Here is a 27,162-nt window from a genome sequence, read left to right as displayed (position 1 = left end):
ATAACAACAATCATAGCACATTATAAAGCATTTTATAATGACTTAAAAGGTCAAGTGTTATAATACTTGAATATTGTTGGTCACTCAGACATTTTTGTGTTTGCAAGGATCATAGTAATTCCCATAGTTGTAATTCACTGTAATCTTTTTTATAATTACGCCACATTGCAATACAGTCATTTAGCAGGCGCTTTTATCCAAAGCGACTTACAATTCAGGGGGATTGAACCTCTGATCTTCTGATTGAAGGCCGGCCCTGCTCTCCACTTAGCCACAGTCGCCCCGATGATAATAACCACTCTTATAATGCAATTTATAATGTGATTATAAATTACTGTAATGGGTCATTGTTTGGTTTAAGTGACCTGAAAAAAGTAATGGGTCATAACCATAGGCTGTGGATTAGCAGGAATTGAGTACTCCGAGTTGATACAACCTTTTGAGGATTCACAAGTGATTGATGGACATTTACATTTCACTAATGTGATGTGCTGATGTTAAGCGGGTGTCATATTCACCATGTTAGTTTACTGAGTTATCATGTTAAAATGAGCTAATTAGCTCTAAACGCTAGCTGACGAGGACGGGAATCTTGTTAGTTTTGCAGATATTTGGTCATAAACCAAAGTACAATATGAATGTTTTTGCCGGATGACGGCGGTAGATGAAAGTTAAGGGAATCACCAAAGTCGTTCCAATTCATTGTGAGGGGAACACAACCGTCTGTATCCAATCTTGTATCAACCTCATTGTGGCGCTGGATTCAAAATCCCAGGATACATCCTCAGGAAACCATGAACCACATCATTGTCTCAGAACGATTGCAGTACACTCACATTAAATGAAAAATAAAATCTCTCTTGATGTCTACTATTGATTGCACAGACTGCTGAGTGGGTGTGATTTCTCTTTGTCAGCACACAGACTGCAGGGGTTGCTATGCAAAATCCTCTCTGCTTGCACACCATGAATAATTAAAGATGGTGTGAGTGGATTAAGATTTAAATGCTGACTCGCCCTAAAAATACCTTGGCATTTAGGGCCCATGGTCTACTAAATCCTTGCAGATTGTATCCTCTTGTTTTTTAATATTCTTTTGAGGGTTTCATGTGAGTAGAGATGGAGCTGGTAGGCATTCAGTATTTTACTCAGGGACGCTTTGGCAGAGCAGTCACTTGCCGACTCTGGGTTTGAGCCCAGATCTTACAGTTAAAAATAACAGTAATAGATTCCCTTCACCACCTGACTGATCAGCAGGGAAGTCCTGTATTATTAAAGGGAACCATGTCCTTCCTAAATAACAACTTCTCTACAGTAAGGTTGAAGCAGGTGTACTGAGGTTTTGTATAACTGTTTCGATTTGAAGATTAATATTCTGCTATTATTAGTTGTATTTAGGTTATAAGCATCAGTTGAATGAACACAGAGCTTTTACAAAATGTATTTTGTTTGGAAACAGGGGAAAGCATCTGGAACATTTCGCCCGCATCTCCTTCTTTTTGGCAACACATTTCCATTGGCATGATTCAAGAATAGCAATGGATCCTGAAGGTTCACGTGAGTAAATGTTATCCACTGAGAATGAGTAAAGAGAAATTGTGATGATTTTGCAATTTGAATGAAGGTTTAGTATCTAATAGAAGTTGAACTCAGTGTTAGGTCTGTATCTCCTAAATGAATCGGTAATAACAGAACAATGAGTCTTCTCCCTGGCCTGCCAGTTCTGATTGTGTAGTATCGGAGGTATGACATCATCATGACCTTTTTACATTACATATACATACTTTACATACATATACTAACCCTAACCATGACTCGGCGCAGGTATCCAAGATGACCCAGATGTCAAGGTGATGATAGCGGGGTCGACTCTGAGAAAAGTCAAGTCAAAATCGTGGAAGAAGCAGCGCCATTTCCGCCTGCTGGAGGACGGCCTGACGATCTGGTACAAGTCCAGATGGGCGGGGAAAGGCCACTCCACGTGTGAGTACCGAAACAGGTGCCCGATATAAACCGATATGAACCGATATAAACCCCGATATAAACCGGCCTTAAAGGTCCATAACAACAATGCTTCCTGACCCAACCCAAGCTCAATAAAACCTAAAAACAGAAGCGTATGAAATGCATAATAAAAATAGCGTAAACCTCCAAACACTGAACTATTACTTTAACCATCCATACATGTCTCAGTCTCGGTTACCGAGATAGAGGCTGTGCGTGAGGGCCACCAGTCGGAGGTCCTGCTGAGCATCGCTGAGGAGTTCCCCGCTGACGTGTGCTTCACCTTGGTGTTTCACGGCCGCCAAGGCAACCTGGACCTTGTGGCCGACTCGCCGCAGGAAGCCAAGGCCTGGATCCAGGGAGTGCGCAAGCTGATTCACAAGGCTCAAACGATGGATGAGAAGGAGAGGATGGACCAGTATCCTTTTACTGTAGTACATTACTCTCTCAGCTGATTGTAACGATTTTGAATGAGGTTTTTTCAATTTGAACCATTCATCCACTTGTGAGCTGGCGTTTCCCTCAGCGTCTTCTCAGGTGGGTCTGGGACTGGTTTCAGAAAGCCGACAAAAACAAAGACGGGAAGATGAATTTCAAAGAGGTGCGGACACTGCTGAAGATGATGAACGTAGACATGAATGAGGAACACGCTCTGCATCTCTTCACGGTGAGCTGTCATTGCTTCTTGGTGAACGCGTTGGTTGCTGCAGGGATTGAACCTGTGACTCACTGACCATTAGACCTCCTTCATTCCTTGTTGCCTGATGTTGCATTTTGGTCTGACTAGGTTGTGGAACAGAATTAAGTGTTGTTCAACTCAGTACTTTCCCCCCAACTGTTTCCAAACCACCTTTATTTCCACAGATGGCTGACAAGTCGGAGAGTGGCTCTTTGGAAATCGAGCAGTTCGTCCATTTCTATAGGATGCTGACTCAGAGGGATGAAGTGTGGAAGGTGTTCCAGGACTACTCTGGAGATGGAGAGAAGTTAATGTTGGACGAGCTGGAGAACTTCCTGAGCATAGAGCAGCAGGAGGGAGAGCAGAGTTCCCAGCATGCCCAGGAGCTGATTGACCGCTACGAACCATCTGAATCAGGTGAAGATGGCTGTGGCTGACAGCAGTGCGTCTTCATGTATATCACACATGATGGGGCTGAGGGGCGGCTGGAGCTCAAGAGGAGTTGCCCAGTTGCACAACTGCTATAAAATACACCCACGCATGATTGAAGCAATATTCGGAATATGCACGAGGTGTTCTAGTGTTAAATATTTATTTCGCGTTAGAACTTGACTTTTCCAATACCTATGTCATAAATCAACACATACACAATAGCCTATAGCTATATAGAGTAGTGGCAGTATGACGTATTTTTGTCAGCCAACCCCGGAAGTTAACATCGCACTGGTTCCCCTCGACACAAAGCCAGTGGGATTTTTCAATTGGATTATAGATTCTTGCAGAAAATAAGCTCTGTGGCAAACACAAGTTTATGATACTTATGTTCAGCAAGATAATATTCACGAATGAACACCACTTTTATCATTTTTGAAGCATGAATGCAATCGGTAGCAGTAAAAAGCGAACATTAGGCTACTAACAAACTACACCACGGCCACATGAGCACGAGTATACACAACGAGGCTGTGATGACATTCCGTAGTCTCATGTAGACACTTAAAAGCTACTTATTTAATATCGAAGAACAAAATGTTGAAATCTCTTTAACTTGTGTTAACCTCAGACGTCATTTCAGTAATCTAACCAAAAACCCATAAAGAAATTGACCTTGAGACAAGGGAAACGGAAGTGGAAAAATACCGACTAATTTCAGGAGTTTTCCTGCAGCACTCTATGTCTGTCTATGTCAGTCTATGATAGTCCACTACTCTAAAGTAGTGGACTATCATAGACTAACTCACCAAAAGACTGTCATCCCTGTAGCCATATAGCAGGGACTTAAAACCTCATTGAACATTTGCAACACACAACACATCATTTGAGCGTGTGGATGCCTTTCTTTCCAGTCTGCTAATATTTATTAAACTCCTGCACCTCAGCAAAGACTTATACCCCGTGACCTGCACTTCTTGATCTGAGAATAGTACTGAAGTCAATAGCCTTTTATCTAGAGTCCTGGTAGATTTGGAAATTTGTTTGGAACTTCATATAACCCTGGATTGTGCTCTTGTGCAAACACCCATCTTTATGATACCCAGCCAAGAAGCAGAGCGCCATGTCATTGGATGGCTTCCAGATGTACTTGTGCTCACGGGAGGGCTCCGTATTTAAACCCGAGCATCGGCAGCTTCACCAGGACATGAGCCAGCCGCTTAGCCACTACTTCATCTCCTCCTCACACAACACCTACCTCCTCGAGGACCAGCTGCGAGGACAGAGCAGCCTGGAGGCATACATCCAGTGAGGACTGCTGCACACACACGCAACACAGTTTAGACTTGGTACTTGTTTTAATGGAACCGGAGGTTTGACAATCAAAAGAAAGCATACAGAAATGAATTTAATGTACTGATCAGAGATCAGGGAGTTGAACTTTTTAGCTTTAAAAAAAACAAACCTAGACCTGATCACTTCCAAACATTTTTTATCAGGAAGGGTGACACAGAGGGTTTCAGTATTTTATTAATTAATTCTAAAAGTTTGTCCACGTCCTTATTTAGATTTACATGCAACATACATGTTTACCTGAAACAAAACAATGCAGTTTACTTAGTGTGTGTGTGTGTGTGTGTGTGTGTAGAGCCCTGAAGAGAGGCTGTCGTTGTGTAGAGGTGGACTGCTGGGACGGCAGTGACGGGGAACCCGTCGTGTATCATGGTCACACTTTGACTTCTAAGATTCTTTTCAGAGACGTCATTTCGACACTGAAGGAATACGCCTTCAAGGTGAGCAGCACTCCCAAATTTCACAGAAAACATCTATCATCACTTACAGCTGGCAGTGTCCAGCCGCGCAGCCCGCTCAGGTTTTCATTTTAAGTTAAAAAATGTCTTGCCAGAATCCATTTTCCAGTTACAGACCTAACTGTGAACAGTTTGCCTATGAACAGAAGAAATAGTCCCTATAAAAACTTGGTAGTGTGGTCTGTGGGTTATCCAGAATGTTGATATTCTTCAATGTTGTGAGCAGCACAAACAAAATAAAAGTCAAATGAAATGAAAAGTATCTTCATGGCTACACGGCGCTGAAAGTAATCTTAAAAACATGTGTTTTCTCCAACCACTGCGAGCAGTTAATAAACCCACTGACAGGACTGTCTGTGTGCCCAGAAAAGTGTGAGGCACACATGGAGCAGTTGGTAACCCTCCCTGCCACTGGAATCAAATGTACCCCTGCTGACTGACCTACATGGAAAACTACCAGGAACTCCTCACGAGTCTCCACCTCTCTATTTCATCCCGCTGGAACTTTCCTTCCACTTTAGAAAGATGCAGGAACTGCCCTGGAGGATCGTGGCTTAATGGAAACTCAATACAGTGCTTTTACCACTGAGTTTGCTGTACCTGATCAAAGTGCAATGTAAATAAAACAGAAAACAGATACAATTTTTAAAAAAAGCCACTACTGTGTCTTCTCTCTCCTGTTTGATAGGCATCGGACTTCCCAGTCATCCTGTCTCTTGAGAATCACTGTGGCGTGGAGCAGCAGACAGTCATGGCCAAGCACCTAAGTCAAATCTTGGGTGACACACTACTGACCACCCTGCTGGATGGGCAGGTCCCTCAACAGCTTCCTTCTCCACAGGTGAGAATCTGTTTGGGGTTTGGGGCTCAAGCCCCGAATGTTTTCTCAAAATCCCAGAATCTTTCAGTTTTTTTTTGTTGTCATTTCCTCTCAGTCTCTCTGATCGGACCGGCAAATAAAGAGTATTTTGTTTTGAGCTGATAGCATGGCTGTCTTTGTGTTTCATCTTGAAATAGCGATGCTGTTACATTCTTGTTTGATTCAACATTTTAAAGTGTGATATGAAGCTTCGGTGAACATTCGGCTTTGAGTCAGTGATTACCCTTTAGGAACGAAATGTTTTCAGACCATGCCTGATCTGGGGGAAACTTAGGTATCATTAACAATTCAGAGAGTTTGAACGGCTCCGTGTGTGCCTTATTATCCATCTTCCACTCACCCTGAAAGCACAGCCATGGTATAACTTCCAATCTATTTTCCATTAGAGCACTCAGGACAATCAATGCTAACTTGGAGTAATGGCAGATACATGCTACAAGGAATTCCAGTGAGGATTTCGGCGATCTAATAGTGGTGCATTGCTTCATTTTGTTAGGAGACGACAAAGTGTAGGAAGATGGACCACCTTTAGGAGTAGTCTGGGTACCGAAGACAACAAGTACTCAATAACTGTGACGTTTGAGTTCATTGTCAATATGTCATGCTAGTCTTTCCCGCGTTGCATCCCTCACTCGGCACATTCAGATGACATTAATGGATTTCTTCATGTGACTGGATTTAATCAAGTCCTCAAATCTACTTCTAAACGAACAGCAAAATGCCGCAAATGAAGTGGAGGCGAATTATCACATCCAACATTGAGACGAACTGCTCTCACCAATCTGTGCCTGTGTTGGTGTTCATCGTATAGGAACTGAGGGGGAAAATTCTGCTGAAGGCCAAGAAGATTAGCGGTCCAGGAGACTGTGTCGATGAAACCCTGACAGATGAAATAAGTGATGAGGAAGAGATGGCCAACGATGATGCTGAGAGCCTGTCACCAGGGGACCCACCTGCTGAGTGTTTGAATGAAACGGGGAAGGTACATACATTTGATACTTTATGATGTTTCTGTAAGATCTCACATCTCAATGTTGTTTTTTTTATTCAAGAAACTTGATTCATTTTAGCACGATTTGACCATGCCTAGACATGTTCCTTATAGATAGTGGAAGGGAAGACGACAGAGGATTATATCAAGAGTGATAGTAAATCAAGACAGATGTGAATGGAGCTTGATTGTAGAGAGAGAGAGAGAGAGGCAGAGACAGGAAGCTGAGGCGGGAAATAAGAGACAGTGAGGAGAGACTGGAGCAGAAGGAGGGAGATAGTGAAAAGAAACAGGAAACAGGGATATTTAAAAGAAGACAGATAAAGAAAACAGCATCCATTGTGCGTCTCCTTATTTGTTGGGAAAAACCTCTGTGTCAGCATTTCCCTGCTGGGCAGAGAGAGATTAACTGGAAGGCATTTGTGGCTTTAATGATTTAATTAGAGGTGATGGAGGAGAGAGAGGGAATTGTAGTTGTTTAATACAGATTTATTCGCTGCTTTAAAGCTTTGATTCAGCGTTATTTAAGGGGACATATTTTTTTGTTTTGTTTCATACTTGTATTTAGGTTGTCTGCTTGAACATGTTGACATTCTTTAATGTTCAAAAAACACATTATTTTTCTCATACTGTCTGAATGAATACACCTGTATTCACCCTCTGCCTGAAACGCTCCATTTGAACACCTGTCTCTTTAAGACCTCACGAAAAAGCCCAGTCCGCTCTGATTGGCTTGCGGGTAAAGGGTGCATCTTTACAGAGGTGCTTCTTAAGCCATGGGTGGTATATTCTAATGAGCCTGCATAAACTGACTGGGTTGTCTAATTTGACAGTTTGTGGGTTGGTAGGCACTCCAACTCACAAACGGAATTACTATAAAGACTCAATATTTGTATGGCAAATATATAAATAATATATAGCGCTAAATATAGACATAGTTATGTAATAATTGCTCATACTGAGAGAAACAACTAAAGACAACATTTGAATATGTCTGCATCAGAGGATTGAAACAACATGGTGGCTGCTTGTTTACAATAGTTGCTCATTTTCCTGCAGATATAGTACAAAATACTGAAAATACTGTATGCATCAATTGCATGTGCATGGTTTCTTAAAGTGATGAAATAAATCAAGGCTCATGAGACAGTTGAGAAGCATAATTTTATCATGCATAAGGACATTTATCACTACTGTAGTTGTAGTTCCGGTATGGTTTCATCATGATTCATTTCTTTACAATTAAATTCCCAAAGCATTGATTGAGCAGCTCTTACCTCACGGTTATGCAATATTTCAAACGAACAACTTAAACTAAATACACTAACTAACCTATTTAAGGCCAGCCGCTTGCTATTTTTATTTTTTATCTAGTGGGTCCTTTGATGTTGCTGCTAATTTCCTAACAGGTGCTAGTGATTTATTTACAGAGTTCTTATGTGTTCGATTTTATTTTGTCCATTTGTTTTATGCTTTTATGATTATTTTATGGGTATGAATATTACCTATGTGTTTTTTGCTTTGTTTAATGCATAATGTTCTTTATGAGTGAGTGGCTTTGCTATGTTTGTCTTTCCCCGTCTTTGTTTAAGTGAGTTCACTAGGACACATTCCAATTGATCATCTTGATATGGCCATAAAGTATTGCATCTTGAATGTGTTGGTATTAATTTATTTGTGGATGTGTGCTTGTAGACTTGCCTTATAATTGTGAGTGTGATAAAGAGTGTGTAATGGTGCTCCGTGTAGATTAATGTTTGCAGTGTCTCGTGATTGATTTTGAGATTAATGTATTTTGTGTGTGTGCATGGTCCTTTAAGACTAATACTAGTTTTGTTTAAACTTGAGACAAATTACAAATTATTTGTTTTTTAATGTATTTTTTGGGGTATTTTGTTGAACTTTTTTTTTATACTAATAAGTTGCAATTTAATTTTAGCAGTAAAAAAATAACCAGGTAACTATTATTTAATCACTGGCCTCTAATTTACAGAGTTACATTCGAACCATATGGCCACTTCTCACCATAGGTGCTATTAAAGTGATGGGAATATGATTCGATTGTTGACTCATTTTGCTTTTTATTCTCCACTTTTGCAGAAATCCAAGTCCAAACTGTCCAGGGAGCTGTCAGACCTGGTGGTTTACTGCAAGAGTGTGCACTTCCATGGCTTTGAGCATGCTCGTTCACACGCCAAATGCTGTGAGATGTCCTCATTCTCTGAGTCCAAGACCAAGAGGCTTGCTAAGGAAGCAGGTGAACAAGAACACAAGGGAACAATTAAATATTTTTTGATGATATGTTATCTACGTGTAACAAAGTGTATCTTTCTTTTTACATCATGATATTATTTATAATTGTGTCTGAGTCGATGGAGGAAGAGTAGATTTCTCTGTGTTCCTGCTATAGACATTTAGTGGCCTAATTCTCTGCAAACCTCTCTTCAGGGACAGATTTTGTGCAGTACAACACACGGCAGCTGAGCAGGATCTACCCCGGTGGCCTCAGGACTGAATCCTCCAACTACAACCCGCAGGAGATGTGGAATGTGGGCTGCCAGATAGGTGAGGGGAAGGTCGCACGCTGCTGGTTCAATGTAAACGTTGCCTCTAAAATCACCAACGTCTCCTGTTTCAAATCTTAATGCCTCAGTATTCTGACGTCCACAGCCCCTCCAACACTTCAGCATGGGGCTGACAACGTGATTGCGTGTATTATTTCAGCCACTTGAGTTGAAGCACTTTCAGGATCATAAATTCAATCATTTGGAATGAATGCCCTATAGTACATGACAACTTAGGACCCTGGGCATGGATATAGATTTAGTCAGTAATAATTGGCACAGTTTAATTTGCCAAACATGAATGGCACTTGCAACTACAACATTAAATAATACTGTCGCTGTATTTTAAATCATGTTGCATTAATGCATTGATGTGTTCATTACTTTAATGTTGCTACTGGTAAAGGTGGAGTTAATTCTAATTACTTCATATACCGCTAGGCAGTTTAATCTTCAAACATATGTCATCATTCATTAGTTGAATTGTATTTTGTATTATTAATCTAGTCTGCGAGTGACTAAAGTTATCAAATATATGTAGTGGAGTAAAAACGACAATGTTTGCCTCCAAAATGCAGAAGAGTAGAAGTATAGTGTAGCATAAAGTGGTACTTAAATACTCAAGTAGTACAACTACCTCAAAATGTTACTTAGGTAAAGTACTTGAGTAAATATACGTAATTATAATTTAGGAGGTCTGGGTCAGACAGAGCATCACCCAGCAGCTGGAGGAGTTTAACGTGACAGATGCTTCCTGTCATGAGGCCTTAAACTGACGCCGTCTGCTCTGGACTTCCCACATGAACTTTGATGGCGAGATTGTAGACTCTGGTTCTGGGAAATCATGTGATGCAGCCAACCAAAATAATAAGAAAATAATCACAGTTAATTACATTATCTCCTTTCTGTTTTTTTTTTTTTTTTCTCTTCCTAAAGTGGCTCTGAACTTCCAGACAGCAGGTCTGGAAATGGATCTGAATGACGGGCTGTTCGGACAGAACGGCTGCTGCGGCTACGTCCTCAAGCCTGACTTCATGAGAGACAGCAGCACTCAGTTCGGTCCGGAGAAGCCCAAGGAGCGGCAAGGCTACAAACCACTCCGCTTATACATACAGGTTCAAAACTGCTTGTTGGTTTGAGGTTGCAAACTAAAAAAAAAATGCAATATTCTTCTATTCTTCTGTGTGAGAGTAGGCCTACAGGGCAGTGGTGTCTGTATCTAATACGCAGATCTGCTTGTGTGTTTATCAGGTGATCAGTGGGCAGCAGCTCCCAAAGGTGAATCAGAAAGAGGGCTCTATTGTAGACCCCCTGGTCAGAGTGGAGATCTATGGGGTGCCACAGGACCAGGCCAAGGAAGAGACCAGTCACATTAACAACAATGGTGAGAGCATGTCCAGTACTATAAGAATGTGGAGATTAAAAAAAAGTCTCACTCACTCCTCTACTGCCCTCTACCTGCAGGTTTTAACCCAGTGTGGAATGAAACTTTAAATTTTGTCGTCCACGCCCCCGAGCTGGCCCTGGTACGCTTCGAGGTGGAGGACTACGATAAGGCGTCCAGGAACGACTTCATTGGACAGTTCACTCTTCCGTTTACATGCATCCAAGCAGGTGAGCAGAGAGTACAGCACAGTTACAGCGCACTGCAGTATTTATTAAATATGTAGATTAAATCATATGTTGCCTCAAATACCAGATGCAGGAGAACTCCTGCCACTCAGTTTGAAAGCTTTCTCTTATCCAAATTCCTCCCGACATCTTTACTTTCCAGGATATCGTCACATTCACCTGCTCTCCAAGGATGGAACAGCCATCCCTCCAGCCTCCCTCTTTGTCAATGTCAGCATCTCAGAGCTCACATGAGGAAGTCACATGTGAGGATACGAGGCCAGAGGTGGACCACAGTGCTGTGTCCTCATTTGCCTGATGAAGGATGAGAACAGTATGGAAGCTCATTTCCGCCAGCAAAAAAAAAAAATAGAAAAAATTTGAATTATGAATTTTTCGGACGAAATTATGAGATAGAAAGTCGAAATTATGAGATACTTTAACACAACAGTCGTAGAAGCAGCTCTTCACAGGTTACCCTACATTTGACATATAAATGGATCGTGAGTACATGGAAGACTACTTTAAACGTGGCTTTACAACACATGAAATACTTCAATTGCTTGCTGTTTCACGTGGATTGTACTGAGCAAACGCACCCTTGAAAGGATTTTAAGCAAGAAGCAGCTCTGGAGTAGAAAGAATAAAACCGACGTGGCTGAGGTGGCAACCTTCATTAAACAGAAACTGGAAACATCTGGTCTGTGTCATGGTTACAGATGGATGCAGCAAAAGAGTTGGTGCATTTTTATTTTTTTACTTTTTTCCGCCAGAAAAAAAACTTTGGCTTTTTCTTTTTTCTTTGCTGACGGAAATGGGCTTCCACAGAACAGCATGTATATAAAGAAGCAAAACAATACTAAACATTGGCGTGGCTTTCCATAAACCATACCGAAAAACTTTCCAAACGGATTTGCTATATGGTTTTTATGTGGTTTTCTTGCTACTACAGTCCTGCTAAAACTGAGCAAGGCAAGCTAATTGTAAATGTTAAGATTATAAGATAACAGTGTTTATTTTGACCGTCTCTCAAGGGTTTCATCAGTTCGGCCAAATTTTGGATATACCCATTGCACCTCTAAAATAGCAATCAGCGGGTAATGTGTCAGAAATCAGTTATTTGTTTCTCAGCATTATTCACTTCAACAAGATATTTACTTTTTGTAATCGAGGACTCTTTTCAACTAGATTGAATCAGTTAAAGAGAGTCATTATGAAATGGGGTTGATGCATGTCCTTTACCAAATTTACCAAGAAACTAGACCAACTACACTAAACTAGACTAAATTCAACTTTTTATAGAAATATTGCCCTCAGGTTTTTTGAATTGCCTGGGCAATGAGGGAACACGGAGGATGACTGCATGTCTAGAATGTAAAAATATACCCGTCTGCCTTTAAATGTATTGTATATGTGGAAGTTACAGTACCCGATATAACTGAAAGTGTAATAATGGAACGTGAAAAAACTGCCAAATACCAGTATTATAAACCTACTATTATGAATTACTCAGAACTTTGCATTATGATGGTTAATCTAAGTGTCTGCTTGAGTTATTTCTAATAACTAATGTACTAATTACACAAGGTAATGTACATGTATGTATATGGGTCTGTAAATATGCATTTTTGGAATGGATCAACATTCAGTCATTCCAAAACATTTTTGACTCATTGAAGTTAATTTATTCACTTTAAATATTAAAGTTTTTTAATCACAACCAATATCAAAATACTTTTCACAGAACACACCTTCCTTTCAATCCACACTCCCTCATTTAACAGCATGCACTGATGAGTTTTATGAGCTTTTTACAGTGTAAAAATCAAGTGGTCAGTTATACATATTGATATTTATTTCACTGTTCCTTTTGGCAATGATTGCCATCCACAATCTGAAATGACCACTGCATCTATTGTGCCCTCTCTTCAGCGTTTTGTCTCTCTTTGCACAACCTCCTCATTTACTGCCTGTGCTTCGTCGGCCGTTCCTTCCTCCTCCTCCTCCTCCTCCTCCACTTCTGCTGCTCTCTCATCAAGCGTCCCCTGCAAGGCCTCCTTCAGGGTCAGGCTAACCGCTTCAGAGTCCCTCACCACGCCCTGCTCCACTGACATCTCCGGGTGGTGCCTCCGCAAATGCTTGACCACCTGGAACTTCTGCTTGGCTCGGTAGGAGCAGTGGCGACAGCAGAAAGGTTGCTGCTTCGTGTGCGAGAGGTAGTGATGTCTGAGACCTGCCGGCCAGCGGAAGGCCTTGTGGCACAGGCCGCACGAGTACGGCCGATCGTCGCTGTGCTGCCGCTGATGGGTCTTCAGTATGAAGCTAGTCTTGAAGGCTTTGCCGCATTTCTCGCAGACATAAGGCCGCAGGTCGCAGTGCTGCGTGTCCCGGTGGGCGCGGAGAGCATCCGCTCTGTTAGTGCGGTAGTCACACTCGTCACAGGCGAATGGCTTGTCCCCTGCACAAGACAAAATAAATGAGACAATTACAATTCACTAAATCTGTAAACCTTACTTACAAAACCAAAATCCGGATGAGTGTTCGTAGCTTGCTAACAGGGGAAAATCATGCAATAAAAAGGTGTAAGCTAAAATATTATTTGTTACAAATCTTGGGAAGATGCTAAATTCAAAATTTAGAGCAAGTGAATGATTGAGGGATTGCCTCCACACGGCTCTCAACATGGCGACGGCTGAGCCGGCTGCTGGAAGCTAAACGGTGCTAATAGCACAAACAGTGCAAACAACGGCTACAGTGCCGACGGTATCCTGCCTCACACTAATAACATGGCAGTATTTGGGGAGTGGGACACTGATGACAGAGGCAATGAGGCAAAAAAAAAAAATCATTGTTCAGGTAGTTATCTAATGTTGAAAAGTCACAAAGTATTATAATCATCAAGCTTTATGCCTTGTTGATTGATACCTGTGTGCTTGGTCATGTGGTACTTCAGCTGAGTCGCCCACTTGCATTTGTAGCCGCAATCTGGACAAAGGTACTTCTTCTCTTCTTGGTGAACCCTCATGTGAAGCTTTGGTAGAAGTTATTATAAAACATAGAAAAAGAAAATGTAGCGTTATTATTTTGCTTTGGTTTGTGTAAATACATCAAATATCAGTATAGGACCTATACTATATATTATATTATATATAAATATATATAAGATAAATATATATAATATATATTTATAATATATAATATATATATATATATACATATAAATAAATAATGATGAAACACTAAACAGAGAATTTTTTGAGTTGTGTCAGAACAAATTAAAAGTTGTCCTTGCTGTCAGTTGATGGAATAGTTTTTGGAAACATGCTTTGCTTTTGTGCCGAAAGTTAGATGAGAAGATCCACACCACTCTTATGTCTGTCCACCACCGCAAGCAGCTGGTTAACTTAGCATAAAAGCTGGGGACAGTGGGAAACAGCTAAGAAAAGCACGTCACTAAAAACACGTTATATTGCATTTGTTTAAATCTGTACAAAGTTTAAAAACGGCATGTTGTGGTTTCATACTTTATCGATAGATGGTATAGTGGTTTCAACCTTCTCTTTTTTTAAAAACATTTGTCCCATGTGGTTATTTAACAATTGTGACAAAGATAAGTGCTGGCATTCCTGTAAAGAAATAAATAGCCTAATTGTATAAAGTTCCGTCCAAAACAGCACTCTTAAATAATGACCTTTTTAATCTTACACACAACAAGCTATAAACTTTGAGCTTACCTTCAACCTCGACGGATCAGTGCAGGTGTAACTGCACTGCTCACAACTGTAAGGCTTCTCTCCAGTGTGTATGCGAATGTGCCACGTGATCTTCTGCTTGTTCCGGGTTGAATACTCGCAGTCTGTGCATTTGTACAGGCGCTTGCCTCCGTGTGAACGGAAGTGCTGCTCCAACACCAGCTGATGCCGACACGCAAACTGACAAGAGCTGCACTTGAAAGGCTTGTCCTCTGGAGATCCCTCCTCGTGTTCGCTCAGAAGGTGTTGTGCTAACAGCTGCCTTGTTTTGGTCCCGAAGGGGCACAGCTGGCAAAGATGTGCCAGGTGGGTTCTCTGATGAATCTCAAGGCCCTCCCTCGTCTTGAAAGACTCCTGGCAGGTGTTGCACTTTACCTGAGGGTGCTTGCTCTCCTTGTGGGTCTTCAGCGAGACCTCGCTGCCACACGAGTAGTCGCACTGCTTGCACGAGAAACGCACCTGGAGCTGGTGCGCACGTTTACAGTGGTTTCTCAGCGCAACTTCTGAACTGAACCTCGCCTCGCAATGCGTGCAAGCGTGCTGCAACTCCCCCGTGTGGCACCTGAGATTGTGCCGTCTCACATCGTCGAGCGTGTAGCCGCTGAAGTCACAGAGTGGGCAGAAGTGTGTCGGCCTTTTGTCGTGGATGCGCATCTTGTGCTGGCGCAATTTGGTCACGGCCCCGAAGGTCTTGTCGCACACGTCGCAGCTGTGACGACCGATTCCCGTGTGGAGAGACTCGTGCTCTTCCAAGCGATAGCGCCTTGCGGTGCTAAAAGGGCAATAGCGACAACGGTGAGGTCGCGCACCTTTGTGTTTGAGCGCGACATGCAGTGTCATGCATCGTTCTTGTTTACAGGTGAAAGTACAGTGCTGGCAATGCACACGTTTAGCAAGAGCAACTTTTTTTCCGCTGTGGACACACAAGATGTGACGGGTCAAAGAAATGTGGGATTTGGCTACAAGTGAACACATGGTGCATTGGACCTCATCTGGCTTCAAGCAGCCTCTCTTTCCATGACTGTCTAATGCCCTTTTCTGACTGCACTTAAATGCACAGCTTGGACAAGAGAAGAGTTTGTGTTTTTCTGAAACTTTCCCAGTTCTGTCATTGTGCTCTTCCGCCGAGTCCTCTCTTTCGCTGGCCGACTCGTGACCCCACTCATCCCCCACTTCTGGAATGATCTCATTCCCTCTTTTCTTTGAGATCTTTCTGCAGTGTGAGAGGTGTCGCTCAACCGTTGTGAGCCGGACTGATGAAAAATTGCACAGCTTGCATTTGAATTTCCCATCTTTTTTAGCGGAAAGGGACGTCTGCAGTGGAATATTTCGTTGCTTGCCATTGGATAATAACTGCTTCTTTGTCAGTTTAACTTTCAAAAGCTTTTTTGTCAGGATTTTACTTGGCTGCTGTCCTGATTCACTGGCTGTAAAAACATTATGAACAAAACCTTTACATTTTGTTAAATGAGATGTACATTCTTCCTCTTCTTGCTGATTAAATTCCTGATCGTTTGAATCTGTGGAATTCCGATTAAGAAGTTCTGTCTGATCGGCATTTGCTCCCTCATCAACTTGATTGGATCCTCCCTGGCCTACAGTAGAGTTGTCTTCTGCTGTATTTGAAATGCCTACAAATGCCCTTGTTTTTCGTGGAAGTGCTGGGCACTTCTTTGCAAGGTGGCTATCAAGGCCTCGCCTCTGTTTGAATTGCGCGCCACAACCCTGGCACTTGTGTCCCTTTATTCTACCGCGGCACAAAGCCCGGCAGTGGTACTTCAAAGCGCTCTCCTTGCTGGTTACATAGGAACACTTGTCGCATCGATGGACGTCTTTGGTTGGCACCACAAGCATCTGCACCCTTCCCTCCAAAACCATGGCATCTGCTTGGTCCTTGTCGTGCTTCTTCATAGCTTTCAGTCGGATCTCAGATTCCAATGGCTTATTCTGCTCGGATGGAAACGTGGAAGCAATTGATGCACCATCATTCTCCACCTCAGATGTTCGACACTCCCTAGGTTCAACTGGTTGACTTGTATTATTCCAAGGCACACAGTTGTCATCTAAGTCACTTTGTTCACGTTCTGCATCTGCCATAGCTACGTTGTCTTCCTCTGATGAAGATGTAGAGGAGTCTGCCTTCTCTTGGCATATGTCAACACCATTACAATTTAAATTGGCTGTGCTTGGAGTTTGATTTGTGCAGTATCCTTCCTGACTCTGCAAAGACGAAGTCTGATAGTCTGTGGTCGATAGTGTCGTTAAGACGAGAGTACAGTACTCCTCGGGACTGTTCACAGGTGGAGGATTGTCAGAAACACCTTCATTAACAACCTCTTGAGAAACAACATCAAAAGCATCCACAGTTCCTGAACCAGCTAGGGATCCTTTGCTGGCACCGTGATCTGCTGAGCCAGGAAGATCAGACTGTTCTCTTTGAGAAGGTGGAGGTCCTTCAGAAGTGGATGGTTCAGACTGCTCGTGAACTGCTGAGGGCTTTTCATTAAAATCCTGCAAGAACCCGGTTGAGTTCCTCTCCTTCTCCTTTGCAGCGTAGTTCTCTAGCCACGCTTTGTCCCCGGGGACGTAGCCATGAGCTTTCCTCTTGTGCAGAAAGAGGCTGATGCTACTGAAAGACGAATAGAAGCAGAGGGCACACCGGAACTCTTTCAGCTTGGTGTGTTTGCAGTTCTCATGGTTTTGAAGGGCTTGTCTGTAGCAGGTAGTGTACGTGCAGTATTTGCACTTCAAGACAGACGGCGGTTTCTCCTCACCAGAGTGTTTGGCCAACATGTGGTTGCGGAGCTCATATTTGCGCTTGCAGGCATATGCGCAGATCTCGCACATAAGTGATTTGGCCTGATGTCGTAACTTGTGGCTATTGAGCTGGTCCATGCGGTGACAGCGGTAGGGGCACTGGTCACACTTATACCTAGGACAGGAGACAGGAAGTTTGGTCATAACATAACACTGAAGCCATTTGGGATTCCGGAGAATAGGCCTATATGGGCATGGGTACTGCACTAATCAGGCTAAATAAGTGAAAACACCTGTGTGGGTGTACCAAGGGTGTGTCGGGGCTTCAAACTAAATTCAGTGAAAACACATCATCGATTTTTGATAACTCCGTGTGTACTCAGCAGTGTACTAACAATACCAAAATGAAAAACATAACCAATGGTTGCATCGAACCTACTGAGGTATCTACCTGAGGTCTCCAGCATGTTTCCTCATATGGACATTCAGATAGTGCTTCCATTTAGTGACGTATCCACATTCAGCGCACATAAAGTTCTTGTCGTCTGAGTGAGTGAGCATATGTTTAGAGAGGTAGGACTCATCTCGGCATCTGAAGTCACACAGGCTACACTTGTGGGGCTTCTCACCTAATAGAGAGAAAAAGATTAAATCAGGAAATGGAAATTAGCTACACAAAGGCCAAACGTAAGGCGAGAATCAGATGAGAAAACCATCGGAGCATTAAAAATCGATTCACTCCTCACCGCTGTGCATCAGCATGTGGCGCTTCAAGCCCCGTTTGTGCGAGGTCACGTAGCTGCACTGAGAGCAGCGATGGATCATCTCGTTGGCGTGCAAATGTCCAATGTGCTGCTCGAACTCCACGGGGTTAAATGTGGCGAAGGAGCAAAAGTCACAGCAAAGCTCGTCGTTTCCTGGGTGACCGTGCCGCCGGTGCTGGAGGAAGACGGTCTTATTGGAACAAGAGAAATCACACTGTGAGCAGTGGTAGGCGAGGTGCGTCCGATAATGAGCCTCCATGTCCTTCTCACTTTGGAAGACGGCGCCACAGGCGTGATGACGACACCCTACAGCCCTGACCCCGTGCACCTCGGCAGTGTGTCGAAGAAGTTCTTTGCGCAAAGAACTCTTGAAAGAACAGCCCCCTTGGAAGCAGGCCACTGGCTTGCTGCCCGACAGGATGTTGTGCGTCTTCATGTGGGCCTTAAGCGACCTGCTCTGGCGAAAGCTTTGACCACAGGTGGGGCAGGGATAGCTGTGACCGCTCACGCCATCCTCTGCCTCATCGGCATGCACACTGGCAAGGTGGCGGCGGATGGCGTTCCGCTCCACGGCAGAATATTCACACAAGTGGCAACGGTGAACCTTGTCGCCCGCCTCACGGAGACTGTGTATGCGTAGCTTGCTCTTGCTGGTGAAGTAGCGCTTGCAGTTGGGACACTGGAGGCTGGGGTCGGGAAAATGTAAATGGAGGTGCTCCTGCAGGTGGGAGCGCATCTTGAAGCAGCGTCGACACTTGGGGCAGGTGTGGGTGCGATAGGTATGCTCTGATCCCTCCGCAAGGTACTCTGATGGACAAGAACATAGGAAATTCATTTCAAAGTTTGTGATAAAAGTGAGTATATTTTTCATTGACACATTGGAAAAATCTAAACGAGAACAAAACATAGTAGCTTCTGTGATGAAAGACTATTACACTGCCAACTGTAACTTTCTGCACTATTGTCTTGCATCATAAGACACTCACTTGGCACACTTTTGCTGCTACAAGTGCAATAACAGTATTTGCTGACATGGCTATTTGCAATACGTGCTTTTTTGGCCACTTGTGGGCAGTGTCAACTAGTTATGAACACAAGATTGACACTTTATCACCTTTTAAGTTGATATGGAAAACCTGAGCAAACCCTCGCTTTTTTTACACATCCAGCAGTCATAGAGCAACACCATCCTGAATTTTGAGTCGTCCAATGTTCACTTTCTTTTTTATCTCTGTTTTTGGTCTCCACCAACTCGTGAGGGGAATGTCCGGCTCTAATTGCTCCACTATGTTCCCCAGCTAGTTCGTTTGGCGGAATGGGTCGTAGTTCATCTAATTACTGTCCTGCTAAGTGTAAGAACACTGCCATTGGACTTTGTGGTCTGGAGCAATCACACGTCACTAACTAGCACCCTAATTGATCACTTGTGTGTTTTAATATCACTGGAAAATCTGCCGTTTTTTGTGACTTCTGTGTGCTTTATTATTTGATATAACCTTAACTCACCATAACATACCAGGCAGGTTGGTGTACGTACCTTTCGATGGCGGCGATGCAGCATCCACCGCTGATGGTTTGTCTCTTTCCACTGCCTTTCTCACTCTTTTAATATTGCGCCTTTGCTGCTCAGGCGGTCCCTCATTCCCGTCTTCTGTTAACGATGATGCATAAACTGGTTTGGGGATTAGCTTTCTCTTCGGCCTGCCGGATGCCTGAGGCTGGTTGCTTCCATTTGTGCATACCGTGGCCGCTGTCTCGTTCTCTATGAACAAATACGCCAAAATGTTCATGTAAAATCTACTTTTTCTTTTTGAAAACCAAGCACATGTTTAATGGATTTCTGCATGTGTATAACATAACACCAACTCTGTTTACCTTGAGCGCAAGGTGGCTGATGGTTGTGCTCCACCAGGTGGTCATTCAGGTCTTCAACATTTAGAGTGACAAACTGACACCGAAAGCAGCCGAAGGGCATGTGGCCCCTCAAGTGTCTCTCCATCTCATCCTGTGTGAGGAAAGACACTTTGCAGGACCGGAGGTGGCAAGGAACAAGAGTGAGACCATGTGTGGACATCAAGTGGGCTTGATATTCCTGACGGCCTGCGCTGCTGAACTGACAGCCTGGCTCAGTGCAGGGGAATGGGCCTTCAGGGTCCCGCCCACTGTGGGTGATTTTGAAGTGGCGCTTCAGGACGCCTGGCTCAGAAAAAACCTCACTGCACTGAGAACATTTGTAGTTCCCCACCTTTAATTTACTGGATGGAGTGGTTGGCCTTTCTGAACAGGGGTGCGAGGTAAACAAGCCACTGTCTGAGAAACTCTGCCCACATTTTTCACATCCATGAGGTTCCACGGTCTCCATTGTGTCTGGAAAAGAAAAACAGCATTTAGTTACAATTGGACAGATTTAAAAACATTTTTTTTGCATTGAATTTATGGTTCACGAAACACTGCGATTCCTCTCAATGCATAAAAATAGACATCATCGCACTAATCCGACTACAATATATACAGTAACTTAGCTTAGTACAATAAATTGTGTTTTCATTATATTAGGGCCTAATTTACTCTCTGTTGCCTTGCATTTTCTTTACTAGTTAGGTGATGAACATTAGATCAGCTCTATTCTTGCAGGACAAACCACAGACTGTAAGGTACAAACAGAATATCAACCTACTGCCTGGGTTTCCGCGGTCCGTTTCTATCTGAAACACAGGATACCAACCATTATCAGTTTGACAGCACCCCACTCGTAAAATTCATCTTTATCTGCCAAGGCTGTCTTTATTAATTCTGAGTGATAGTAGACGAAGTTTCACTTACATGATGGTATAAAATGGTATCAATGCGCTAACAGCTCCCCGATAACTGAGCTATCGTTAGCTTCTTGTTAATTTGGTCGCTAACCGCTAACAGTTCCTGCTAGCAATTCATTTCGCCGTTGCGGTCCGCACAGTCTTTACAGTAAAATGCATACACTATGCTAGTCGCCAACACATTTATCTGTATTTATTTAGTTGAGTTGGCATCTTAGCTTACGAGCAAAAATAATGTTAAGATAACACGAGCTAGGAACGGACGATTGAGTTCAGGCGCACAGTCGGACAGTTATTTGTCAAACACAGGAAGTGTAGTAGAGGTCGCTATCACTACTGCGCACCACAACCATACATTGCACGCATGTGGATTTTAGTAGGTTGAACAAATGTTGTTTTCAAAGACAATGTGTACACCGGAAACGACAGCATCCAAGACAGCCGTATGAGATGGAGACTAAGAGGGCAAGTCAGTGGAATATTCGCTAATTACTTAACATGGCAGGATGTATCACTTGAAACTAGTGTATAACAACTACATCGTCTGATTCCACTGAGGGGGTTGCGCACATATCGGCAACAATGCCCCTGTCGGACTTTCTGGACAGCCTGAAGGACAACCCGTACTTTGGGGCTGGGTTTGGACTGGTTGGGATCGGGACAGCCTTGGCAGTGGCCAGGAAAGGTGCCCAGGTGGGAATGATCTTCTTCCGCAGGCACTACATGATCACCCTGGAGGTCCCCAGCAGGGATAAGAGCTACCACTGGCTGCTGAGCTGGATCACCAAGCACAGCAAACACACTCAGCACCTGAGCGTGCAGACCTCCTACCTGGCACACGAGAGCGGGCGGGTTCACACACAGTTTGACTTCCACCCAAGCCCTGGGAACCACATCATCTGGTCAGAGATATGATACCTACAGTTACCATTGTCCTGGGCAGTACAGTACATCCTCTGACGCTGTCGTCTGTTGTGGTCTGCAGGTACGGGAGGAAGTGGATCCGGGTGGAGAGGACCAGAGAGAAGCAGATGGTGGATCTGAACACTGGAACCCCGTGGGAGTCCGTAACCTTCACTGCTTTAGGCAGAGACAGACAGATTTTCTTTAATATCTTACAAGAAGGTAAAGGTTTACGCATGTCCACAGTACATACACGCATCTCGCTGCAACACACTTGACTCATGTTGCATCCATTTGCTATTCAGAGTCCATTTGGTGCAGATGTCAATTATGTTTTGCAGCAAGAGAACTGGCCCTGAAGCAGGAAGAGGGAAGGACAGTGATGTACACCGCCATGGGCGGCGACTGGAGACCCTTCGGCTTTCCACGGCGACGCAGACCCCTCAGCTCCGTGGTCCTGGAGGGGGGCTTGACCGAAAGGATCGTAGACGATGTGAAGGAATTCATTGGGAACCCCAAGTGGTACATGGACAGAGGTAGAATATCCTGGTGTTTAACTCATTCACTCAATGCACAACAAGTTGCGTTTAACTGTTTTATTTTTTTATATTAGAGTGTTATATAACTCATGTTTGCATATCATCATGACCTTTACTGTTGTGAGGTGTTGTGCCTGCCAGCAAGTCTTTCATGTTGGTGACACTTTGACATCTAAAATTTGAGAGTGATACCTTTTGAAAAATAAAGAAAACATTAATAAATTAAACGCTGATTTTCCGAATTGTTTTTTTGTATTTTGAATAAACGTGGTAGAATTTCCAGTTATTCTGTGTTCTGTGTTATGTGTTGATTTTTCTTTTGTCAATGCAGGCATACCCTACAGAAGAGGATATCTGCTGTATGGCCCCCCGGGGTGTGGAAAAAGCAGCTTTATGTGAGAGTGCTTTTGGATTTGAGCTCTTACCCTTCTTGTTTTAGAGTCTGTGTGATCAAAAGACTGTCATGGCTTATGCTTGGGTTCAATTTCACTCATTGGCTCCTTGTGTTCCAGCACGGCTCTGGCAGGCGAGCTGGGCTACAGCATCTGTCTGATGAGTCTGAGCGACCAAAGCCTTTCAGACGACCGTCTGAACCACCTCCTGAGCGTGGCACCGCAGCAAAGCATCATACTGCTGGAGGATGTAGATGCAGCCTTTGTCAGCCGAGAGCTGCTTTCCACAGACAGTGAGTGACAGGGAATGGCCGGCAGTTTGGGATTCTGTTGTCAGAAACGTAACACAAAGAAGAGGTTGAACTATACCAATATTACTAGAAATGACACGTTAGTCCCTCTGTTTACATGAGATGTTTTCATTTATGTCTCAGGTAGAATTAACTACTGTGTTCACTTCTAAAGCTGTGATTGTTCAGACAGCTCCGTCTTTGTGTTTCATTCTCTTTTGAGGGTGAATTTCAAATCCCTTTTTTGCTTTTGCCTCCCAGACCCGGTGGCCTACCAGGGAATGGGGAGACTGACCTTCAGTGGCCTGCTTAATGCTCTGGATGGAGTGGCTTCATCTGAGGCCAGAATAGTTTTTATGACCACCAACTTCATTGACAGGTACCGCTTGAAGAAAGTGTGTGAACACAGTATTTATTATGTGTGTTGTTGTCCGAGCAGAGCGGGACAAACAAAACGGGAAAGGATCTTTGACTTCAGTAAAAGTTGAGAGCAAGATTGAAATCAAATAGCAGAGAAAAGAACTTCCGTTTTTTTTTGTCTTTAAATGTTGCTGATATTAGTAATCATGAAGTTTAAAATAAGTCAAGTCATCCACAAATGATCCTCAACGACATAAGTTTAGCAGTTATTTTTATACCTTTTGTAAATCATACAAAAAAACTAAAACCAATTAAAACATTCTGCTAACTAAAACGACAGAGGAAGGGAAATCTAATACATATAACTAAAAGAAAACAAACACTTAAAGCTGCACCAGTAGATCTTTTAAAAAAATATTAACAAAGAATGAAATGATTGTGTATTATGTGACAAATGTCAATCGTAGTGATGAACCCTCAGAGAACAATTAACTGACTGCAGTTAGCCTCCAATGAATCCAGTACTCGCCGCCTGCCCAGCATGCACTGGTAGACGGACAAAGTTAGCGACTTGATGGTGAGCATAGTGGAGTGTTTAGCAGTTAAAGAGACATGTATTTCTCAGGAGTTGATGCACACCAAAACAGAGCCAAGAGGACACCAAATATTGGACTTCAATGCTAAAGCTGCTCTGCTGGGTGGATGTATAAACAAGCAGCAGTTAGCTAATACAGCTTTATATGGGACCATATGCCCCATTGTTGTGTTTTCAGCTTGTTATGCATGTTAGTGGCTAAAGATATCAAATAATGTAGGTTTAGAATATTTAAACTAATTTAAAGTACTATAAACTAGAATTCAAACTATAATATTTACCCAGTTACATTGATATATTTTCAAAATGGACACTACAAGCTATGTTATGGCCGTTATGTTATGGCCGTTATGTTTTTTTGACATTTCACGGGTGAGTTTTACATACATTTTCATAAATAGAAATATAACTGAACTGTTTTAAAGTCATTCAGCATTTCATTAGACTATCTTTTGTACATTATTTTTGTGAAACACAAGTTGAATGTAATCAAATTTAAATTGAGAGCCCTTTACGGACCCTTTCCGTAGTCCGCATTTCTGCACACTTTGCTCAAGGGATTTACCCACAATTCATAGCAATGTGACATTAAACACGGGGTTACCGGTGGAAGCATGGAGATGTAAAAAGAAGGAAAAACAAAGGGGAAGGCACACGGGTGTTCAGCCTGGCCAATTACATTAACTCTGAAACATGAAGGATTAAAGATGGAACATAACAACACATGAAGTCAGAGGAATGGAAGCAGAGATTATATTACAAAGGTTTATTCATCAAACATTTCATTTGTTCATGGAAGCGGTGTAGGAGCCATTAGTTATGTCTGTGTATTATATGTTTGAATTAGGAGCCTATCTCAGGTTGACCACGGGTGGCAGTGTGGAGTATTGCGGCAGGTAATTAATATATGGGGCACAGGTGCAACTGACAGGTAATGAGGCATGGGTGACGGGGAGATTGCACGGTTTTTACCGCAAGCCAGACACACCAGAGGGAGACCAGGAAGATAAGTGCTATCCTATTGTATATCATCTGTGAACACTAATTAAATGGGAACTTCACCCAAAAGTGTGAAACGCCTGGAATCTCTTTGTTGTAGCGAGTAAAGAACAGGATCTTCTCCCGCACCCAGCCGAGTGGCTAGTTGGGATTGGGCAACTGTGAAACTCCCACACGGCTGACACATTCCTTCACTTTTTATCTGTAAACAAACCACACACCTGTTGCCGATGAATTGGTGCATCCCTGGTAATTTCAGTGACATTAACTGCCCCTCTTGCCTGTAATCTCTGCACACAGGTTAGACCCAGCACTGATCCGACCCGGCCGCGTTGACCTGAAGCAGTACATCGGCAATTGCACGCACTGGCAGCTTACGCAGATGTTCCGGCGGTTCTACCCAGGCGAGCCTGCCTCCGAAGGAGAGCGGTTTGCTGAGCGTGCGTTGGCCGTCCACGCTGAGATCAGCGCCGCCCTGGTGCAAGGACACTTTCTGCTGCACAAACTGGACCCCGCAGGATCGATAGACAATGTTGTGCAAATGAAATAATGACAGGACTGCTAAGCGTTTGAAGACTGATGACTGAGAAATTTGAGAAATATTGTTTTTACATTTCCAGTTGAAGTAATGGTATTATTAAGACAGATGTGCGTCGATGCCATAGACTGTATATGCAGTTTATGATTGATACCAAATAAATACATTTCTGCTGAGTGCATTCCATCATGTGAAAGGCCCGTACCTACTCCCCATCTTAGACTATGATGGAGTCCCCTGCGCAAGGGACCGAGGCTCTCTAGCTGCTTCGGTGGAGTTGCTCAACGGGCAGCAGTAAAGTTAATTAATCATCCTGCAAAAATGTTCTGAAAACACAACTCCTCTCATCTTCAATCTGCAACCAGCACACCATGGCTCTTTGTCCACATGCCTAGTAGGCACAGTCCGTAACCCACATGTAAACAAAACATCACCCGACACAGGACAAGGTCCTGCTACATGTCCCAAAGTTAATGTCCGGTCTTGATTGCACAGGCTGATGTGTGACAACAGCTAAATCTAACGTGTTTGTGTTTATTTATAGTCAAATACAACTGCAACATACTGCAGATGGTCAAAAATGCATTTCCCTGTTTGAACTTTATTTATACGTGATTGATTGGCTGAGAGTCAAACTGAAAGTTTAAAGTAAACCAGGCTCAGTGAAAGCAATCGCAGGCAGGCAGAGAATGGACATTAAGAATGGCACTAATGTCACAGAGAGATGTCAGTGTTTTGATTTTTAAGTGACATTGCAAATGATTCCATGAGACTGCTGCACCAACTGCAAAGGCAGTGTTTCCTAGTTTAGGGTTGGCTCACCGCTCATTTCATGTCAGTTGAAGTGTCAAAGATGAAAGCAGTTGAACTTCAACTGCTTTCATCTTTGACACTTCAACTGACAGTTCAACTGCTTTTATTTCCTTCTCTTCAACATTCCTTCCTCCAACTTCTTTCAGCACTTCCATTTGAACTGCAGTTGTACCACAACTTCAATTGTTTCATCTGCAAAATTTCAGCAGCAAGCACATTTTGTGCAGAAAATATAGCGTTTTCCAGTTATTGTTACTGTCAGGCCAAAAGTTTTGGCAAGCACATTTTCAGCAGCAAGCACATTTTGTGCAGAAAATATAGCGTTTTCCAGTTATTGTTACTGTCAGGCCAAAAGTTTTGGCAAGCACATTTTCAGCAGCAAGCACATTTTGTGCAGAAAATATAGCGTTTTCCAGTTATTGTTACTGTCAGGCCAAAAGTTTTGGCCTGACAGTAACAATAACTGGAAAACGCTATATTTTCTGCACAAAATGTGCTTGCTGCTTTTGGCCTGACAGTAACAATAACTGGAAAACGCTATATTTTCTGCACAAAATGTGCTTGCTGCTGAAATTTTGCAGATGAAACAATTGAAGTACAGCAAGCAGATGCTACAAGACCTTTCCTGTATATGCGCTTTGGGAGTACCACACATGTTAGAAGCAGGAAAAC

At 43.0% G+C, this 27,162-nt stretch overlaps 3 protein-coding genes across 5 annotated transcripts; 2 read left to right on the top strand and 1 right to left on the bottom strand.

Annotated features, from left to right (window-relative positions):
* Positions 1 to 1,538: 1,538 nt before the first annotated feature.
* Positions 1,539 to 12,818, top strand: plcd4b (phospholipase C, delta 4b). Of its 2 annotated transcripts, none has more exons than XM_076105634.1 (15): positions 1,539 to 1,557; positions 1,825 to 1,983; positions 2,194 to 2,422; positions 2,542 to 2,671; positions 2,869 to 3,100; positions 4,222 to 4,423; positions 4,764 to 4,908; positions 5,615 to 5,767; positions 6,618 to 6,788; positions 8,907 to 9,054; positions 9,246 to 9,362; positions 10,298 to 10,476; positions 10,613 to 10,745; positions 10,826 to 10,975; positions 11,136 to 12,818. In XM_076105634.1, the coding sequence occupies exons 1-15, from the start codon at positions 1,539 to 1,541 to the stop codon at positions 11,225 to 11,227; spliced, it is 2,259 nt and encodes a 752-aa protein (XP_075961749.1). In that variant the 3' UTR covers positions 11,228 to 12,818. The 2 variants fall into 2 exon arrangements, with proteins under 2 accessions (XP_075961749.1, XP_075961741.1); XM_076105626.1 differs by having other exon boundaries at positions 8,898 to 9,054.
* On the bottom strand, positions 12,652 to 21,331 carry znf142 (zinc finger protein 142). Of its 2 annotated transcripts, none has more exons than XM_076105607.1 (9): positions 21,069 to 21,331; positions 20,923 to 20,950; positions 20,121 to 20,612; positions 19,783 to 20,007; positions 18,228 to 19,052; positions 17,933 to 18,110; positions 14,707 to 17,656; positions 13,898 to 14,003; positions 12,652 to 13,430 (listed from the first exon to the last, which is right to left on the bottom strand). In XM_076105607.1, the coding sequence occupies exons 3-9, from the start codon at positions 20,605 to 20,607 to the stop codon at positions 12,901 to 12,903; spliced, it is 5,301 nt and encodes a 1,766-aa protein (XP_075961722.1). In that variant the 5' UTR covers positions 20,608 to 20,612; positions 20,923 to 20,950; positions 21,069 to 21,331; the 3' UTR covers positions 12,652 to 12,900. The 2 variants fall into 2 exon arrangements, with proteins under 2 accessions (XP_075961722.1, XP_075961729.1); XM_076105614.1 differs by having other exon boundaries at positions 20,923 to 20,946.
* A 30-nt stretch (positions 21,332 to 21,361) lies between these two features.
* Positions 21,362 to 25,853, top strand: bcs1l (BCS1 ubiquinol-cytochrome c reductase complex chaperone). The gene is made up of 7 exons (XM_076105659.1): positions 21,362 to 21,963; positions 22,047 to 22,186; positions 22,306 to 22,500; positions 22,835 to 22,898; positions 23,016 to 23,188; positions 23,447 to 23,564; positions 25,440 to 25,853. The coding sequence occupies exons 1-7, from the start codon at positions 21,644 to 21,646 to the stop codon at positions 25,687 to 25,689; spliced, it is 1,260 nt and encodes a 419-aa protein (XP_075961774.1). The 5' UTR covers positions 21,362 to 21,643; the 3' UTR covers positions 25,690 to 25,853.
* Positions 25,854 to 27,162: the final 1,309 nt, after the last annotated feature.

This window comes from Anarhichas minor, unplaced genomic scaffold (assembly GCF_050575085.1).
Source record: "Anarhichas minor isolate MPS153535 unplaced genomic scaffold, ASM5057508v1 ptg000004l, whole genome shotgun sequence".
NCBI lineage: Eukaryota > Metazoa > Chordata > Actinopteri > Perciformes > Anarhichadidae > Anarhichas > Anarhichas minor.
This window is presented reverse-complemented; position numbering and strand designations above follow the sequence as displayed.